This window comes from Acomys russatus, chromosome 8 (assembly GCF_903995435.1).
Source record: "Acomys russatus chromosome 8, mAcoRus1.1, whole genome shotgun sequence".
Classification (NCBI taxonomy): domain Eukaryota; kingdom Metazoa; phylum Chordata; class Mammalia; order Rodentia; family Muridae; genus Acomys; species Acomys russatus.
Window position 1 is genome coordinate 60,902,202 of NC_067144.1, and position 22,294 is coordinate 60,924,495.

The window sequence follows — 22,294 nt, forward strand, 5'->3', positions numbered from 1 at the left end:
ACCCATGTTATATGTGTGTAGATAGATCTATGTAGTATTAACTAAAACATTAAGTTAAGTACATTATTAAAATATATGTAACATAGAGGGGATAATGTGCTAATCTTTTATTGTTCATTCACATATAATTTTACTTACTATATTTTACACTGTTATCCTGTTACTATAATCTGTTCTGATACTGTAATGTATTCTAACTGATGGAAAAATATTGATTTATGAGTAATCATCTTAATAATGTTGATTTAAAATTTAAATATTCTCACTTGATTTTCTTATTAAAAGTAGAATCTTAAATTCTGTCTTCTTATTCTTGTTTATTCAAGAGTCCACAGTAAAGTAAATGCAGGGAAGTCTTATTTCCAGCCATGAACACAGTCGTATAGATCACACTGTTTTGTCTGTGCCTGATGGATCACCCAAGAGCCCTTCCCTTCCCTTCTCTTACCTGATCCTCTGTGAGTGAGCAATGCTAAGAAACCTGTTTTCCATTTACAGTCGCAAAGTCTCAAGCTTTAAAGAAATGGTCCACTTATCCTTCCTGCAAAATAAGTGTTTAAAAATTCCAGCATCGATTTCTTTTTCTACTGGGTGGTGCAGTCAGGTCCTGTAAAGGTGATGCATTGACTGACTGTCACCAGATAGTTGAGATTTTCTCTTGGCTGGTCTTTCACTCAGCCAGAAAAAGCTTTCTATTCCAATCCTATGGACTCTTCTGCTTATTGGTGTTTTCTAAATCTTGAGTTTCTCAGAAAGATTTCCCTAGGAAAGTTTCTGTTATGGTTCCCCTGAGGTGACAGGATCTCTATAATAAGACCAACAAAGCCAACTAACCAAGGCCTAGCTGGGGTTGTGGAATCTGAATCACCAACTAAAGACATTGAATGCCCTGGACCTAGGTCCCCTACATAGATGTAGCCAATAGGCAGCTCAGGCTTCCTCTGAATCCTCTACTAAAAGAAGCAGGGGCTGCCTCTAACATGGACTCTGTTTGCCAGCTTTTTTATCACTTGCCCCCCCCTGGTTCCCCAGCTGGACTGCCTTGCTAGGATACAGAAGGGTACACACTCAGTCCTGACGTGACTTGATGACCTGGAGTAGATGAGAAGGGGGTCTCCCCTTTTCTGAGACCTCCCACTCCCACCCTATGTCTCTCTTCCCCACTTCCCTCCCCTATTACTCAGAAAATCGGACTGTCACCTGCCGTTTGCCCCAGCTCATTAAGTCTCCTCAGGACTGAGCATGTCCAGGACTGAGTGAGGCAGTCCCACTAGAAGGAAGTAATTTAAAAGCTTGGTGATAGATTCTATGTCAGAGAGAGCCCCTGCACCTCTTTCCAGATGGACCATATGAAGCCTGAGCTGCCCATCAGGGAATATTATTATCTAAGTATCTTAGGTTGAATTCAGCATAAATGTGCATGTACATTCATTGAAAGGGAGACATTGTGTTTGCATTCCTTTTAGGATCAAGCAATGCTTAACTCTTGAATTGCCTAAAAATTATTCAGAAGTATGTCAATACGAGTGTATTTAATGAGTTAACAAGTTTTTCTATAAAGTCTTTAAAAATTGAAACTCGATAATTATGGTATGCAAAGACACAAATCATAGTAGTACAATAAAAATGGCGATAATGTTATTTCTCCTGCCTTAATTAAAATAATGCTCTCTTGTCAGATTTCCAGCTCCCCATCACTGCTCAGAAAATATTCTTAAATGTAAAAGTCAGTACTAGGTTATTCCTATAAAAATGATGTTTCTTATCCCACTCTCCACTCAAGTGTGGAGACTGTTCTGACCATTGGCTAGATTTGGGTAGGGGTTTAAAGTTGACTGCCTGTATTGTCCTTGGCTGGTGTCTTAGTGCCTCACATTTGACCATGTACCCTGGAGGGGGAGATCTGGTGGCACTCAGAGGAAGGACAGCAGGTTACCAAGAAGATACTTGATACCCTATGAGCATATACAGGGGGAGGTAATCCCCCTCAGGAACAGTCATAGGGGAGGGGAATAAGGGGAAAAGGGGAGGGAGGGAAGAATGGGAGGACACAAGGGATGGGATAACCATTGAGATGTAACAAGAATAAATTAATAATAAACAATTTTAAAAAATGATGTTTCTTAATTTCTAAATCTTTTATGAATTTGCAAAAATGATCCACTAACCACAGAATAAAATTTGGCGTGATGGAGATAGGAACAATTGAGATCGGATGAAAATTATCTATAAACAGAAATTTAAGGTGATTTCTTGTTACTCTTCTTTAAATGCCTCAATCAGCAGTAGATAACAATGGCTGGGAATATTGTTAAAAGTGAGTGTCCAGCTGTAGTTGCACTTCTCATCAATGACTCTAGGGCTGTGATTTTGTCTTTATATCTATATCAACTTATTTCTGTAGGGCAAGAAAATGGGGAAGAGTACTGTCTGTCACAATGAATGAAACTTCACAATGTTCTTTATAGCCTGTATAAAACTCTAAGTATAAATAATGGAAATGACAGTATTTAGCACTATATATTTGTAATTTTATGATTTATGAGACAACTTTCAATATTAGTATGTATATCCAAAAATAATTTATTACAAGAGCAAGAAGTAGACATTTGTTAAGACCAATCTATTTTTTAATTTGTTATTTTCCCCCATAAATTCTGTTAATTTCAACAAATTGGAAGTCTGGCATTATAAAAAGAATTATAACTCTTGTCTAGCTATTGTTTTTATGGATTTTTCTTATGATAAAAGTTGGTTAGATGTGTGAACAGATGGGTGTGTAGATATTAAAAAACCAAAGGGCTAAGAATTTCTGTCTAAGGCCTAAATTATGTTCACAAGGCTATTTTAAATTAATTGTTATAGATATATGTATATTGATGAAAAAGATCCCTTGGATCCTCCTTGTTATTTATCTTCTTTGGGTCTGAGTAATAAGTTTATCTGGTATTATATAGCTAAAATCCACTTATAAGTGAGTATATACGTGTATTTCTTTTTGGGTGTGGGTTCTCACCCAGGATGATGTTTTCTAGTTCCTTTTGCCTGCAAATTTCAAGATTTCTTCATTTTTAATAGTGGAGTCATACTTCAGTGTATGAATATACCACTTTATTATTATTCATTCTTCATTTGATGGCCATCTAGATTGTTTTCAGATTCTATCTTTAAAAAATAAAGAAATATAACGATAATTGAGAAAGTGTCCATGTTGTATTGTGGAGTGTCCTTCAGTATATACCCAGGAGTGGTATAGATGGGTCTTGGGGTAGCACTATTCCCAGCTTTCTAAGAAAGCGCCAGATTGATTTCCAAAGTGGTTGTACAAGTTTGCACTCCACTAGCAATGGAGGAGTGATCCTCTTTCTCTATATCCTTGCCAGTGTGTGCTGTCATTTCAGTTTTTTATCCTAGCCATTCTGAAGGGTGTAAGATGGAATCTCAGAGTCCTTTTGATTTGCATTTCTCTGGTGACTAAGGATGTTGAACATTTCTTTAAGTGTTTCTCAGCCATTCGAGATTCCTCTGTGCAGCATTCTCAGTTTAGCTCTGAGCCCCATTTTTAAATTGGGTTATTGTGTTTGTTGTTGCTTTATGTTTTGAGTACATTATATATTATAGATGGAATTATCCCTTTATCAAATGTTGGGTTGTAAATTTTCAATATTTGTAGAATGTTGTTTCATTTTATTGGCTGTATCCTTGGCCTTTCAGAAGGTTTTCAGCTTCCGGAAATCCCATTTGTTGATTGTTGATATTGGAGCCTGAGCTGTTGGTCTTCTGTTCAGGATGTTGTCTCCTGTGCCAGTGAGTTTAAGGCTCTTCCCCACTATTTTCCAATAGTTTTAGTGTATCTGATGTTATTTGGAGGCAGGATACAAGTTTAATTAAAAAATAAGAAGTCTTCATGCATACAAATGGCAAATGGGATGAGAAAGAAATTAAGGAAAGTACACTCTTCACATTCGCCACAAATAATATAAAATATATTGGTGTAACTCTATCCAAGAAGTCAAAGACCTGTAAGACAATGAATTCAAAGTCTCTAAAGACAGAAGTTAAAGAAGATATCAGAAGATGGAAACATATCCCAAGCTCATGGATCGGAACAAAAATGGTCATCTTATCAAAAGCAATATACATATTCAGTGCATTTTCCATCAAAATACCACCAAAATTTTATACAGGCTTTGAAAGAAAAATTCTAAATTTCATATGGAAAAAATGGAATAACAATATACAATACAATAAAAGAACTTCTGGAGGTAACTCCATCCCTGACATCAAGCTACACTGCAGAGCAATAGTAATAAAAACTGCATGGTATTGACAATGAAATAGACTGGCTGATCAATGGAATCGAACTGAAGACCCAGAAATAAACCCACATGCCTATGGATGTTTGACTTTTCACAAAGGCGCTAAAACCATACATTGGATCAAAGAGAGCATCTTCAACAAATGGTGCAGGTCTAACTGGATGTCTACATGTTGAAAAATGCAAACAGGTCCATTTTTATCATGTACTAAATTCAAGTCCAAGTAAGATGCTTTCTTAATTAGTGAGTGATTGGTGTAAGATAGACCAGGCCAGAATATTGTGGGTGGAGCCATCCTTGTGCTGATTGTTCTGGGTTCTAACTGAAGGTAAGCTGGGCAAGGCATGGGGAACATGCTAGTAAGCAGCACCCCTCCATGGACTCAAATGCTCCTGTCTCCAGATTCTTACCCTGCTTGGTCTCCTTTGTTGACTTTATTGAATGATAGACTACAAAGTGGAAGCATCTACAAAATAAACCCTTTCCTCCCAAACCTTAGGGTGTTTAATCATAACAATAGCCGCCCTAACTAATGTTAGTACGAGAATAGTGTGGTGTTGCTGGGACAGTCCTGAGCGTGTTCTTTCAAGGACGATGATGGAAGGACTCTGGACTTTTGTGAGAAAAAAATGAAAATTCAATGCTTGATGAGGTGTTCATCAGGCCATTGAAGATGGAGGCCTGGCTTGCGAAGTTTCAGAAGGCTGAATAAAACTTCTAACAGGGCGGTTTGTTATTTTAATTTAAAACTCTTTGGTTCTGATTAGTTGAGGATGAAGATTTGGCTGTGCTTAACAAGACATCAAAACTATTAAAGTGAAATGTTTGCTTTTCTGGGATACTCAATGCTGATCTGCTGGAGCTTAAGAGACTATCATCATTGAAGAGAAATCTGGGAGGTTTTTCCTGAGACTACACAGAAGCCATGTTCCAGAGTGGCTAACGGTGGTACCTTGTGCTGGCAGTTAAACTTGGTAGTGTAAGAGTCACCCAGATGGCACTGGCTTTGAAGGGAGGATGGGATCCTGGAGGACAGCTGAAGCTTGACATTATGAAAGGCCATTAGGAAAAAAGCAGCCTCAGTGACAGTTGAAGGCACTGGATTGAATGGTTCATACATAGACTTTCAGGCTTGGCAGCATGAATAGTACTTAGGAAATGTTATGAGTGAGAGTGATGCTCAGTTTCAGAAGACTCCATGGTTGTAGAGATACAAATACTGTATGATGACAATGAAGAACATGGCAAGCTGTGGAGTGGAGCCAGCTGGAGCCTAGAACTAAGCTGTGTGAGCTGCACAAGGCAGTGATGGAGAAGTGTCTCAAGCCTTTGGATGATCCAAGATAGTGTTAGTGAATCTCATATAATTGGACATTGAGTTATTTAAACGTTTGGAGTTTGGTCTTACTTTGTTCATCTTGTTACTCTGCTCTGGTTCTTCCCTCTTATAGTAATAGAGTATGTAATTTATTATTTGATTTTTTTCCAATCCCACAATTGAGAAACTGAATTTTAAAAGAATTTGGATTTTAGAGAGACTAAATTTTTTAAATATATGGGGCTTTTAAATTTTGGAATAATGTTTTTATTTTTTATTATAATTTATTCACATTGTATCTGGATTGTTATCCCCTCACTCTTTATTATTATTATTATTATTATTATTATTATCATCATCATCATCATCATCATCATCATCATCATTATTATTATTATTTATTCACTCGTTCATATTACATCTCAATTGCTCTCCCATCCCTTGTATCCTCCCACTCCTCTTTTCCTCCCTTTCCCCTTACTCCCCTCCCCTATGACTGTGACTGAGGGGGACCTCTTCCCCCTGTATGTGCTCATAGGGTATCAAATCTCTTCTTGGTAGCCTGCTATCCTTCCCTCTGAGTGCCACTGTGCCTCCCAATCAAGGGGACATGGTCAAATATGGGGCACCAGAGTTCATGTGAAAGTCAGTCCCCACTCTCCACTCAACTATGGAAAATGGCCTGTCCATTGGCTAGATCTGGGTAGGGGATCGATGTTTACTGCATGTATTGTCCGTGGTTGGTGCCATAATTTGAGCAGAACCCCTGGATCCAGATCTGCCCATCATAATGTTCTTCTTGTAGGTTTCTAAGACCCTCTGGATCCTTCTATTTCCCCATTCTCCCATACTTTTTTCACCTAGAGTGCCAATGCGATGTCCTCACATCTTTCCCACTTTCCTGGTAGGTGAAGACTTGCATGAAACATGCCCGTTGGGTTAGTGTCCAGTTATAAGTGAGTATATACCATTTGAATCTTTCTGCTTCTGGGTCAACTCCCTCATTATGATCATTTCTAGATCAATCCATTTGTCCACAAATTTTGGGAACCAGGCCTTAAGGCCAACAATTAATAAATGGGACCTCATGAGGCTGAGAAGCTTCTGTAAGGCAAGAGACACTGTCAACAGAACAAAGCAACAGCCTACAGACTGGGAAAAGATCTTCACCAACCCTACATCTGGGTCCAGATGCACTGGCCTTTGTAGTCTCCATGTGGAGCTTCTGACCCCCCTGGTCTTTCCATCTACCCCCATGTTTTTTATATTATATTGTGATGTTCATATTAATGTGAAATCTTGGGTATGAGTAAAGAAAGGAAGGGTTGTGGCCTAATAGAGATTGGTATGTATGCCAAATTGACTAGGAATCCACTGTGCTGGCAAGTTTTATGTCAACTAGACATTTGTCCTCTAGTATTGAGTTTGTGGTTTCACTTCTAAAAAGCTGTTCTTATATTACCTTATTAATTATATAATTTCCTCTTCAGAAGATCTCATTCTACTAGCCTTTTTTTTTTTCTGAAGACTAACTGCTTGAAGTGGCTGCCCATTCTCCACAGGGTATACCCATTTTAGTTTTATTTGAAAGAGAAGGATAAAGTGTAACAAGTAGAAACAGTGCAAGATTCTCAGGGGCCCAATTTGCACAGAAAATGCCTTGTCTTCAGTGTCAACCAACATCTGAATGAATCAACTTAGTGAAATTCTTACTGAACTTCATGCGATGCTATGGGATTGTTGACGACAGGTGAAAACTCCCAGGGAAGGTAATGATTTTAGGGCTTGCTATGGGAATTTTCTTGTACATCAAATATTCCTGGGCCCTTGTTACAGATAACATTCAAATGACAGCCTTCCCAGAATCACTGTCAAATCTTAAAATCTCAACGTATGAAAATTAAACTTATTTTGCATTGATATACAAAACTCTATACCAGTGAATTAAAAATAACCTTGTGAGTAACAATTGAGGTATTAAGTTGAGGGATAGAATCAATAATATTTTTGTCCTGCTATCCTTATATATTTCAATATTTCCATTATTTCCTTTCAATCCCTACCACCAAACCTAAGAAAGAAAAATAAAGGTAAAAAGAGAGACATCCCTGAGTCCATCCTCATTTTCTCTCTGAATAAGACCAAGAAAAACTTGTAACAAACTCCCAATGAAAATAAGCCTCTGTTGCCTAAGAAGGCAACCAAAAACCTAGCCAAGCCCCTTTAAGGGATACAGGGTGTAGTTCTTTTAAGGTTTCTTCCAACTGATTTGTGATGAATAATAACTTTGTAGGGGTCCAAATAAATTTGGGGAAATTGGTTGAAAAAGCTAGGAATAGCATTTGTTATCCAGTTTCTAAATGTTGAGAAATCCCAGGCTTAATTAAAGTCTTGTGTGGGACAGTCTGAAATGCTGAACCAAATGCTATCAGAAGCTTTCTTCCAAGCTGTCCTGCTCTGAGGAGAAAAAGCAACTGAAGCACTTGGTTCTGGAACATAAAGGATGCTGGGTGTCAGTGTCGAGCATACTGGGAGGAATGAATCCTGTCAGGTTTGATCCAGCATCAGTGTTCGATTGTTTTGTTCTGAAGACATAAATTCTCACAAGCATTATGCAGTCCTAATATTATAAATATATGAGGTGTGTGTCATGCAGAGAACAACTAAGGCTGGTTCTCTGCTCTTTGTATGAGCAGAAGAAAGACATCTGCAAATCTTCATTCATGCCATATGAAGAATGACATCTAAGAATAAGTCTCAGGGATTCTGTGACCAACAAGAAGCGTTCTTCACATACATTACATATATTTCTACTTTAATATGAGGTATTGTACCCATACAACTCAATTATGACACAAGGTTTACTTCCAATACTTTGAAAGTTCTATTGTAGACTGCTTAGGATAGTTACGTAATAGAAGTTAATTGTCAGTTGATCAAATCATGGTCATGTTAATTACTAGTCTATTTTTATCATGAGAATATACATCCTAGGTTCAACAGATAGATTATTCTATGGATAGATAAGGTAAAATAGTTATGTAATGTTTTCAAAAACCTAAGAGACCTACAGAATACAGCATTTAAAGACATTTATACTATATTAAAGGTTCATTGATTCATAAAACAGGTTAACCCGTGGCAACACCCAGCCTATGTCAAAAAAGATGATGAGCATTATGGAGATTGCTTCAAATGTAGCAAATCAGCGACTGGGTAAAATGTCCTCGTTTCTGCCACAGACAGAATTCTGCCTAAAAATGAGCAAGCTTCGATTAAGACAGAGTTGACAGCCAAACTCTGCCAAGACAGGGAAAGCAAGTCCTCAATCATTCCTACATCACAAATATGTGTGTCAGGTATACTGGACCAAAAGACAGAAGATGCTGTTCCATTGTTATAGAGATTTTTGGGTGACTGTTCAGGTAGCAAACTGTCTCTGTCAGGTCCTTACTTTGGAAGCTGCTAACCTGCACTTCCTGTCTACTCAGATAATTAATTTTATTTCTTCTCAAGTTTCTGATGTTTGAAGACCTGATAGCGTAGTTTTACAACTAAGCTTAGTTTTTTAGTGGTTAAGATATTTTTCGGTCTAGATAGATGTTTTAAGTTGATAGAGATGAGATATGATATTGATTTACATTGGGAATTTGAGAAGCACCAAGATAGGAAAGATGTTTTCTTCAAGGCTGCCAAATCCAAATAGCCAAATCACTATGAATGTGTAATGATGTAAATGTATATGTAAAAAAGAAAAAGAAAGAAAACATAAAAAACAGATTACATTTCTTTTGTTATCCCCTCACTCATGTCTTCTAGTTCCTTCCCTCTCTCCCTCTCTCTTTAGTCCTATTCCCCTCCTCTAGACCTCTGACTGAAGAGGATCTCCTACCTCACCATCTGACCACAGCCTATAGGTCTAACCCGGATAGCCTGCTTCCCCTTCCTCTGTGTACCTACCTGCTTCCCCACCAAGTAGAAGTAATCAAATTGGGAACACCAGAGTTCATGTCAGACTCAGTTCCCACTCTCGCACAATTGTGGAGAATGAGCTGTTCCTCTGTATATCTGAACAGAAGTCTAGGTTCACTGCATGCATTGTCCTTGGTTGGTGAAACAGTTTGTGCAGATCCTGCCTTGGGTCAAGATTTGCTGGCCATGATTGTCTTATTATGGGTCTCCTGAACCCTCTTGGTCCTTTCATGCTCCCATTCTTCCATACCAATCTCAGAACTCCACCTGGAGTCCTGCAGCAAGTCCCAGAATCTGTCCTAATGCCGCCCCCCACCCAGATGGATTCTCTCAGAGGACATATATGTTGGACTAGCATCCATTTATAACTGATTATATACCTCGTGTGTCTCTGCGGGTCTGAGTTACGTGAAATTATTAATTTATATACTCAATATTCCCACAGATTTGACTGTGATCTGATATTAGAGATTATGCTCCATTTTAAGCATATATTCCAATAGCAAAATAGAACCATTGCATCTTCACAATGCAACATCTTATTTTCTGATGATGTTAGATCTTAATGGTTTTCCTTAGTAAACTTTGCTTTGAAATTCCTTGCTAACTATGTGAGCCTGGCTCTATCACTGCCTCATGATATTGCTAGGATAAAGGTTAATATGTAGTTTGTAGCCCATGTTTGTTACCATTTTCCAAACTTGAGGATATAGGAATAGGCTTTAAACAAAACAGAAATAAAATACTGATTTTGCAGACACTGATGATTGTTCAAACCTCAGAAATATTTATCAGAAATAACTCACTATGTATATTTAAATCAATTTAAACAATGAACTTGACTTCAAATGAAATTTTAACATTGTTTTGTGTATGCCTGCCATTTGATAAATTGACTGTTTAAATTCTGTATGTCTTTTGAGGTATAAAAAAGTTCCTATAAAATAGCAGTTTATCTTGATCATTTCTGATAATGATATTTTATGACAAGCAACCATAACTAATATTAATTAAAATTGAGATAAAATTTAAGTTTATATTACAGCATTCAAATTCATAGGAAAGAGAACAGAAAAATTAAATGAGTTAAAAATGAATGTAGATATGACTTCAAAGAGACCTGATATGACTATTGGAATGTAATCACTTTATTTAAATTACTGTGAAAGTTTATATTAATAAATTAACTTAATTTACAGGTTACTCTGTGCTGACATCACATCTTACATGTTATTATATGTGATTAATTATAAAAAATTCAAAATATGTAAATCATGATACCAGGTGCTTGCTTACTTATCAAAAGAGGATTTCTTGTAATCATGAGCTTAAAAAGGAATTTCAATATCCTCTTTGAGTAATATGAATATGTGGTTTCTGAGTAATCTCACATTATCTGTTTTCAATATTATATATAATGGGAGTATCATTGCGCTATTAAATTCATGAGAAGACTTGATGATAAGACATAATTTTGTCATAGAACAATGTTGTAACACATATGTGTTCACTATCAACCTGGCCCATACAATCTTGTAATAACAGATTAGGAAACATTATGAAACCTTCTAAAATTGTCACACGATGTAAAATGTAAAAACAAGAAAATAATGGGACTGGAGTGAAAGTTTATTGGTCCAGAACTCCAGCTGCTCTTTCACCGGACTTATGTACAATCCCTAGCACCCATATAGTTGCCTATATTTAACTTTAAGTCATACCAATGATGTTCAAAAGAGTTTTATGACCTTGGAGGGCAATGGAATTGGTAAAAATTTATACCTTAAAGAAACAGGAAATAAGCTCTTATAGATGTTTTGCATTTGTTTTATTGAAAAACGTACTCAGAATTTATATTTTAGCTCCAAATGAAATATTTTAAATAAATGTTTAAATACATTTTTTAAAAAATAATGTTTTATGTTGACAATATTCATAAAGAAAAAATAGAAATGGATTCAAGTGTCAAAATCAATAAGGATAGACAAGAGACACAGCTCAGTGGATAAATGTTCTTCCCACCAATCCTGGTGGCATAAGATTGCTCTTTCAGACAGAAATAGGTGAAGAAGCCAACTGACTCCCTTGTGTTTCCTATGGACCTCCACACTGACTCCATGAATGCATTAGCAAGCCTACACAAATAAGTAAATGTTACTTTTAAAAAGGCCCACAACTGTATTGATGGAGCTGAGAGATGTGAATGTATAGTATAGTACCAAAGAGGAAGCGGAGTGGGAAGTAAATCAATTAAAAGAACAAAGAACAGAACTGATGTGGTTACGCCTTAGTACGGTATCCCATTGGTCTGAGCAGCCTAGTCACTGGTTTTCTCAACATGGTATTACATTGTCAGTAAAACTGTATTTTTGGTGGTTTACCCTGTAACACAAAAAAGAATCTTTTCTCAATCTTAAGTAAAAACAAAGGCATTAATATTTCTCTATCCAGGAAATTTTATTGAAAATAAAATTATGACAAATATTAAACACCTTCAATATGTTAATAGCATGAGAAAGAGAGCTAGAATATTCTCTTTTAGCTCCCAAGTGTTTCTATATAAAAAAATATCATAGAGGGCTTTCTGTTAAGTTTGTTTTCTGTAACAATACTGAGTGTAATTTAATCATTCCTTCAGATGAATTTATGAAGAGCAAATGATAAAACAATCATGCCTACAAAATGCTGCCATCCTCAGCCCTCATCAGTCTAGTTTCTTTATGCAGAGGATGGTGGTAAATATAGGACCAAAAGGGACTGAACTCCATAAAATAGGTGTCAGTTGAATAGTCTATCCTAAATGAGACATCTCCATTTTAAACTTTTACCCACAAGGCATAGCAATACCATGGGAGGAGGGTGGAAATTTGTTAAGAGTCACATATTAGGAAAAGTCACTACAAAATAATACTTTCTGGGCATGGCAGGACTGCTGCATTCATGAACTCACATAAACGAGTTACCAGCTGGTTAAAAAAAAAAAAAGCAAGAGCTCTGCATGGTAGTGTGTGCCTGAAATCCCAGCATGGGAGGCTGAGGCACGCAGATTTCTGTGAGCTCGAGGCCAGCCTGGTCTACAAAGTGAGTCCAGGACAGCCAAGATAACATAGAGAAACCCTGTCTTGAAAAACCAAGAGAAAAAAAAAAAAAGAAAGAAAGGAAAAAGAAAAACTAAGAAACAAAAATACAGTAATTCTAAATGCAATTCTAAGACAAAAGCACAATACCCTGGACAGAGAATTGAAAAGCAAGAAGAAAGGCAAACTAGTTTTTTTTTTCCAGTGCAAACAGCCCTGAACACATGCATACAAGTAACATATGAACTGACCAGGTTATACTTAGGAAAATGTATGTATGTATGTATGTATGTATGTATGTATGTATGTATGTATATGCATACAATAAAAATTAATGAAAAAAGTGGCCATGGACTTGAAGGAGAGTGGGGAGAGCAATATGGGGGGGAAATAGAAAACAAAAGGAAGAGAATATTGTAATTATGTTGCAATATAAAAAATTAAAATGCACAGGAAAATTGTAGCATTCCTCATTTAATGCTAATTCACCAGACACGAAGTTCAAATAGTGGGTTATATGGTAAAAACACTATTGTGACTATAATACAACAGAAAGGAAATGAGATAAAAAATTAATATGTTCATAAAGTTAAGAGACAATATCTATAAATGTGAATCTTTGAAGATACTAGTAATTATTAGGATACTACTTAATATCAAGCATGCTCCTATACCCGTGCTCCTGAAGATGAAAATGTGTATGTGTGTGCTTACTTACCAATAGGTATATCAGCTATTTCCCTCATTATAAATGGGACAAAGACTCATCGACGCAGATCTGAACATTACTCAAAGATATGCAACTGTACTCAAACTTCTAATTGTCTGTCTATTTTGTTCAACATATAAAAATGAGTTAATCTGTTACCTATTTATTTTAGACGTGTTATCATATCACTCGGTGGCACAGGGTGGGCACTGAGTGCCAGCTTGGGCTTTACTTTGACATTGAGGCATTGCTGTGGAAGCCAGTGCCTTGTTTAGTGCAAACGTTGCATTTTAGCCACAGTTTCAACACGACCAAAATGTGCAGCGTGTCCAATTTTGCAATGTAATTAGTTGGAAATTGAGGAAGCTTAATTTTAAAATTGAATTGTTCATGAAAATCTATTTTCATACTGTATAGCTGAAGCAGTTTCTCTTCATAAAATGTTTTATAGTTGTTTGAAGAAATTAAGTGTAGTTAATCAGGAAAAACATTATGGTTTGACACCTAATTTGAAAGTCCTGTCTTGAAGCAGTGATTGATGGCCAATGGAATTACATAGACCAATAGGAACCCAAATAGGAAATCCATTTATGCTCAACGTAGATTTCAGTATGGATTAAGTCGGTGCTCCTGCGTCTTTGTGTGAGACATATTTCATGCTTTATATAGGTCCACTAAAATACACATTTTATTGCTTAACAGATTAAGAAACACTAAACTAATAACATGGTGAATTATCCCATTATGTATAAGAAAGCATATCACTAACCTTAATTCTCTGTGAAAACAGAATGGAACTATGAAGATTCAAAGGACTAAAAGGCAGTGACAAATATTGTTGACTCATATTCTATTTGCATCTCTTTATTCTGTGTCCTTTCTCCTTCAGTGCCACCTGCAATTATGATGCCCCAGAAGTCCTTCAACGCTACTGCAGAGAGAGGAGAGGAGATGACTGTAACCTGCAGGGCCTCGGGCTCTCCAGATCCTAGCATCTCTTGGTTCAGGTAAGTGCAGGCCCCGTGTATTCATAAGGCTCACAGTGTAATGTTTGCACTTATAATTACTTACAAAGAAACAATCATTTCCTTGTCTCACTTAAAACAAAGATTATCTAACACCACTTGATCATCTCTGAAAATATACATGCAAGTAGCATTATACACATGGAATACGTGTGTATATATACACATATGCACTTAACAGAAATTGATGAAAAATGAGATCATGAATTTGAAAGAGCGTTGTTTATTCTCTCTCCTTTTTTCTTCTGCTTGTTTTGCCCTATTGTAGCTTGCTTGTTTCTTTGTTTTATTTTACTATTATTAATTTAGATGCCTGGGTTTTTTTCCTAAGAAGAGAGAAATGAATTTTGATGAAAGGAAATGTGGGGAAGATCTGGGAAAAGTTTAGGGAGGAGACGCTAACAGAACACATTGAATGGAAAAAATCTATTTTCAATAATATAACAATTAAAAAGGAGGGTAATATGGGAAATTTTAGTCGGAAAAGAGTAGGAAGATGATATAATTTTATTATATCTCATATATAATAGAAATAATAAAAAGTATTCTTAAAGTAATTAACTGTGTGTGTGTGTGTGTGTGTGTGAGAGAGAGAGAGAGAGAGAGAGAGAGAGAGAGAGAGACAGAGAGAGAGACAGAGAGAGAGAAAACAGGTATGTTGTTGTTGGAATAAACTCAAGAAGGCACAAATGCAGAGTAAACATTTCTCCCTACATATTTTATAACACATTTTATGTCAATCAAATATAGCAAATATTTTCTTTTGAGATAGGGAAGTAACATGACGTGACGTGAATGAAGAGGCCACAAAGTTCAGGAAAGAGCTGAGGTAGGGAAAGAACAGGATCAAAATGTAGTGCATGAAAAAGGCCAAATTAAAGTAAAAATAAATATGATATGGATTATGGTTTTTAGCCTATTAATGTGGTTGATTCTATTGATTTTTGAAGAAGACACACAACTCATTCTTTTACAATTCACCTATTCAGATTTCGATGCCTTTTTTTTTTTTTTTTTTTTTTTTTTTTTTTATGCGCTGCAGGAATTAGGATGCTAACTTATTAGCTCCTGCATTCTCAGTCATCAGCTCTTGTTTTTGACTGTTAAATGTCAGGAGACCACTGGCTCACAGAATGAGTCAATATGTTACTTATGTTACTCTGCTTGGTGACAGAACACCTGACAAAGGTAAATTAAGAGAAAGGGCTGTCATCTGGGTCACAGTTTGAGGTTACCTTTCGCTAAGGGAAGGCATAGAAACACAAAACCACTGGTTCTGTTGCATCAGCTGTAGGTAGCAGGAATTCTGGGTCTTCCTGCCCAGCCACCTTTGTCCTGCTTATTCAGTTTAGAGTTCCAGCCCTAGAATGGTGGTATAAGAACTAATCAAGCTACCACCTTAACATTCCTAATCTAGAAACACCTTCACAGAACTAAAGGTTTTTTTTCTTGGTGATTTAAGTTTTGAATCAAGATTAACCCTTTCAACAAGGAAGTGTCTCTCCATGTACTAATTTTGTGGTACAATTAAAAGTAACCCTGGTTGTTTCTGTTTTAGATTAGCTAAATCAAAATTTTCACCTTTTATCATGACTGAAGGTTGCACCATAGATGTACTTCTTTTGTTGAGATGAAGAGCTATTCACGTCAATTTTTTCTTTTCCAGCCTTAATGACATGTTTTTACAGAAATGTAAAAATCATTGTCTTGTTATGTACTTAATTTCTGTATTGCTGTAGTTCTTAGTAAACAGGTGATCTTACTGGTCATCTTTCAGAATCCTACCAACTGCTTGTGTCATCACCTGGCACTACTAGGTGCCACATGTGTTCCAGGTGTGTCCTGTGCATAGAAGGGTCCCCTCATCTCTCTCTGCCCTTGTGTATGTGTCTCTCTCTGCCTTCTAGGTGTATCTCTCTTGGTCCTGCAACCACCCTCTCTGTCCTCCTTCCCTCCTGTTTTCTCCCTCTGACTAGCTGCCTTCAAGTGTGGCCGCTGAGTGATCTTCCTTTTCTGTCTTGATAACTTCACAACTGTTTTCTTGTTCTTTTCCTTCTTTATCTTGTCTTTTTAGACAGAGGTATATACAAATAGTAAGCATAATGAACTGTTTAGGTGCATTAATCTGTCTTTTATATTTAGATTTCACTCAATATTGTTTTTAGTCTTGTTATTTTCTTTCTGTTTACTTTGCATTTAGTCTCCTTTTTCTCTAAATAACAATTCTGTCATTATAGCTTTTTACCTTTCTCTTATAATCTTGTTTGATCTGTACCCAGTATCTTAATTGTTGATTCTAGAAAATTATATTGAGCTTTTCCTTTACTTCAGACTTCTATTAATTTTTATATAAATTTTCATTAAGTATTAATTTTGGTAACGGTTATTTGTAACTGCATTGTTTTTTTTTACATGTTTGTGGGTATGCTTAAGTGTAATTTCTGATATTATTTACTAATTACATTAAATAACTGCAAATTAGAGGAGGTTTTAATAACATTTTTTCAATTCACCATTTCAGCACATTTTAGTAAATATTCCTATTCCATGCATTTGAAACATTAGTATAGGAATATGTATCATATTTCTATTTTGCAGTAGTGATTTCTATACATATTTAGACATCTGATTTTCTGTTTACAAATAAGTTTTTGAAATCTTCTGTATTAAACTGCTAGTTGAATTCATATGTTTAAATTCCTTCAGTATATTACAATTTCAACCTCAGATAAAAGCCATTCACATCTCCACAGTCAAAGTAAATTTCAATCATTGTTCTTATGTGTTTGTCTTAAGGTTGCTTGACTAATAAAATGTAATTTCGATTGAACTATAGCAATCACTTACCATAGCCATAAACATTGTATGTTTGTATCTAATTCAGGTGACTGTAGGGTCCCATTTATAAAATTGGATAGTAAAAATCAACGTATTTTACTTTTTTAGGAATGGCAAACTCATTGAAGAAAATGAGAAGTATGTTTTAAAGGGCAGTAATACAGAGCTCACTGTCAGGAACATAATCAATAAAGATGGGGGCTCTTATGTCTGCAAAGCCACAAATAAGGCAGGAGAGGATGAAAAGCAGGCCTTCCTTCAAGTCTTTGGTAAGTATCACAGTACTGCGGTTATAATGCTGTACCGTTGCAGAGGGAAGGAGACAAAGCCAACCCCTATGCTGCTATTGGATGCAAGGTACAAACTTTCCATAGATACAAGCTGTTTCTTCATTTCAACAACATGAAGTAAATAATACAATTTATTACAAAAGTCTTAAGAATTACATGTATGTATTGAGCATAAAAAGTGCCATTCAGCAAATGCTTTGAGAATAACAATAAATGGAAGAATGCAGCATCGCTTTAAAAGGAGACTATTGAAATAATGGACCTCAAAAAAAATGAAATGTTTTTCCAAGGAATCTCATGCTTGGAGAAGGAAAATATACCATCTAGAGGGGAAACTTGTGTCCTGGATGAGAATTCACACATTTCTAGCCACCTTCTAGGACTTGATTGTGAAGCCCGTGGTGGTGGGACCACATCTGGCCGGGAGTGCTTAAATCTATTTATCCTTGGCATCTATTTAAACATTGATCTCACTTCAGGACCAGTAAACTGAATTTGGCGTGGTCTCTGGATCTCTTTACCTTTCTTTCCAATGTAGCCACACTCAATAACTCTCCCTTTTATGCCGTAATATAAAGTAAAACAAATCAACAACAAACAAAAACTACAAAACCCAGAACACACAGATAACACAAAGTCCAAATTTTAAAGTATTATGTCAGTATGCAAATTGTGGTGGCAGGTATATTTTACTATAAAAAGATTAATACCAGTATACTTAATGTTATATTCTATAGGTGTTATAATTATAGAGAAATAGAGTCTAGATCTATGTTAAAGAAAATTAAGGTCCTAATTAACCTCTTATAATTATATGCTGAAAAATTTAAATATCTCTTCATGTAATGAAAATTTTCACAATTTTCTAAGATATAACTCTGCATATTAAGTACTTAAGAAACAAACCCTAATCATTTGAGCACTTTGTTAAACTTATTCATAGATAAAATGCAGTAGTTGACTAAATAAACGCTTTATAAATGTGTTCATATATCTGCATATGTTTACATATTTGTTGTTTTAGAGATGAATTTTTTTTCTTTCTTTTTTTGTTAGTGTAATTTAGTTTCTCTTTTTTACATATACATATTTATTATTCCACATTTCAATTTGTGGCTCTAAGAAAGAAATAAAAGAATTGTACTCAATTGACAAAATTTTATAAGAAATTATACTCTTATATTGATTTGTATGGATTTGAAAGAATTATTATAGTGAAAGTAGATAAACCTTGTTATTTAAAATTGTTCTTCCCTATTATTTGCAATTTCTTGGTATTTTAAGAGAGTATGTTACAACTGCAATGGAGTTAGTAATTTCATAGTGTTCAAATGTGGGATTAAACATGTAATATGGAATTTCCATGATGAATAGCCACCATTCTGGTCCAATATCAATTGAATAATATGTACATTTTTTACAGTACAGCCTCATATATTACAACTTAAAAATGAGACAACATCTGAAAATGGTCATGTCACACTCATCTGTGAAGCAGAGGGTGAGCCGGTTCCAGACATCACATGGAAAAGAGCTGTGGATGGTGTCACATTTTCCGAAGGTGATAAGGTAATACTGTTGTTTCTGGCATAAAACACTCATGAGTATACAATTTATTCATTAACTTATATAAAGCAAATAAAAACTCTATAAAAACTACCACTAAGTCACTTTAAAATGATTGCAGAGGAGCACATATAAGTCCATTACTGCCACCTGTAATGTATTTTAGTAGATTACAAAGTCTTAGGTTATTGGTATTATTCTTAGTGCAGTTTCCATGGATGTTTGCTATATACTGATTCTCTAAAAATATATTTCTAGTTCATCCTCAATTGTCTCTGTCTAAATGAAGTCATTGAATACTCAGGTGCTCATTTATAGTCTTTACATTTTAGAAATCTTTTTGTGCACAGTCTTCTGAAGTCAGGTAATGAAAACTCTTAACAAAAACTTATCAGGCAACCAGATAAGAATTTTGATCTGATTTCACTATAATGAGTAGAAATTACACACAATTAAAAATTACCATGTATTGCACTTCATGCGTTTTTGTTGTTGCTAATTTTTATAATCACTCATGTTAAACTTTAATTCTACACAGGAAGCTGAGAAATAAGGTAGAATCAGAAAAATGGGGAACATGGCAAGACATTAAAGAAATAGGCAGCTAACTTATTAATACATTTAGATAACATATATATTCAGTTGATTTTAATGAACTCACCACAAAAGGTGGTGAATATATAATACAATGGCTCAAGCACTTTCAACTACTATTATGATAGTAGAAAAAATCATGAATTATTTTTGCCTTTAATCCACTTTCTGCCTTTTCATCTGACCATGTTGCACTCAACATCATGATAGGCTCAGAATTTGATAAGTTGTCAGGTTTTTTCCATTTCTTATTTAAAAGACTGTGTCACCATATGTCACTTTTTTTCTAGTATTCTCTTTATGTCATTTTTATAACAGTGTATATTCTTTAGAAAATAATTATGTACATTAACCAGGCTTACTTTATATGTTCACTTAACATATGATATATAAAATGTGGGTGACCACCATCAGTTTTTGGAAGCATTACGGAGTTTGCCTTAATTTTATTATCTCAAAAACAGGAATTGGTATGGCAACGGTAACAAGTCATAAGAATTAATGTCCATATGAATAGTGAAACATAATCAGATATCTAGAATGGTAAGAGATTTTTATTTTAGTAAATTCCTGTGAATGATGCAAATAATTACTTTCATTCCACAAACCCCCACCCCCCGCCCGGGTGATTCTCTATATGCCAGATGCTCTGGTTTCTTATTTATTTTCCTTGCTAACAATTCTTTCCTCTCCATGTTATCTCACAACTCTTTGGTCAACTTACATTCCTATATGTACATGAGGAGCATAAAGAGTATAAAATCTGCCACATCATCAGTAAAGTAGCATCAAGAAAATGGAGACGTCTGACATTTGTTCTAAAACCTATGTTTCAAGCCATTTCAAACAAATTCATGCAGTAGACAAATAAATTAAATTATTTGATTTTTTGAAGACAATTTTCCAAGAGATTTTAAGTTTTCTGACTGACTTTCTAGATATTAATACATCTCTTTTTTTCTGAAAGTGTTCCTATTTTCTTCAACAGACGATCCACAAATTGAGTAATTGAATTGAGCTCTGAGGGAAGGAAGAGCATTCTTTTTTTTACTATTCTTTTATTCCACCTTTGCTGCATATATATGCTATGTCAATAGCATTTGGATTGTATAGTAAGAAGGTTTTTATTCATCATGATACATATTAGCATTCCATTTTATAACAAAATGAAAAGTATTCTGTGAGTCTGTCAATAATTTTTGTTCTACAATTTATCTCATTACTTTTATACCAAGTGAATTCTGATTACTTACTAACAGTCCTTATAAAGTGTGACCCTATGGTCTGATTGAATCTTACATTTTGCAAGGTGGATTGAGATTGTGTCATTTTGTTATAGATGGTGACATGACATTGAATTTTCTATGAGATATTGTAATAATTCAGATTCCATATTCTCAACCTTGAAGTAAATTCAATATTTCCTGTTCACAGCTAAAGAATATTTAATATATTCATTTAGAGCAATATCAGTATGAATTCAAGACACTTCTTGGAAATAGACTTTAACTTCTTGGCTCTTTATCAAGATGAACTTCAATAATTCTTTCAGTGGGACATATTATTAACAATGCTGTGTAAGTCTTGATTGGGACTTGAAAAATACAGAACAATATGATCACAAGGAAAATGATCAAAGCTTTGATGAAATTCCATATCTATAGGTCATAATGAATAAAGTTACTTCATCTATTATGTGTTTTAGGATGCTACTAATATTTTCTCCAACAGCATGTAAAGGTATTCATTGTTGGAAATAGAGGGGGGTGATGGGAAGAAACAAGTGAGGGGATAACAATTGGGATGTAATCTGAATAAAATTATTTAAAAATAAATAAAATGTAAAAAATAGTATCACGGAACAGTATTTCATTTGTCTTTTCACAATTGAGATATAAGACATTTATTACCAGAAATAGATTAGTCCATGGATTGTTGTTACATGCCGCTGAATGCGTATTTAGTGAACTCCAAATTATAAAAACATAACCAAAAGTCTTCTTGCTGACAGAATTTTTTCAGCTGTCTGTTATGCGAAAAAAAACCCACACAGTTTCTTGCTGTCGATGAGTACATAAAGACATGGTGAGGACAGTTCCTCAGTTGAGAGGTGTTACTTAAGCAAGATAGAGAATGGAAAATGCAGTAATGCAACAGTAAACGAAGCTCTTGAGTTAAAAACATGAAAACCTAACCATGTAAAAAGTGAAAGTGTGATTGTTCATGTCAGTGTCACCACTGTGTTTATTATCATAATGATAGACAGGCATAAGCAAGGTTATAATTGTGGTGTACTAGCCAGCTAGACTCACCTGCTAGATTAGTTCCAGACTAGTAAAAGACACTGCCTGAAAAACAAACAAACAGGACCAAGGTTGTCTCCAGACATGCACACCACAGAGAGAGAGAGAGAGAGAGAGTGACACAGAGAGAGAGAGAAAGAGAGAGAGAGAGAGAGAGATAGAGGAGAGGAGGGGAGAGAGAGAGAGAGAGAGAGAGAGAGAGAGAGAGAGAGAGATGGGGGAGAGAGAACATAATATAAAATTGTGTGGCGAGTAGAGATAAGGGTATGGGAGAGAATTTGGA

The 22,294-nt window shown here is 35.3% G+C and overlaps 1 protein-coding gene across 2 annotated transcripts in view; it reads left to right on the plus strand.

Moving 5' to 3' along the window:
- The window catches only part of Ncam2 (neural cell adhesion molecule 2), a 412,037-nt gene that overhangs the window by 242,582 nt on the left and 147,161 nt on the right, over positions 1-22,294 (plus strand). For both annotated transcript variants that reach the window (XM_051150158.1, XM_051150159.1), the window contains exons 6-8: positions 14,285-14,402; positions 17,367-17,527; positions 18,972-19,117. In XM_051150158.1, the coding sequence (XP_051006115.1) occupies positions 14,285-14,402; positions 17,367-17,527; positions 18,972-19,117 (425 nt within the window). The remainder of the gene's footprint in view (positions 1-14,284; positions 14,403-17,366; positions 17,528-18,971; positions 19,118-22,294) is intronic.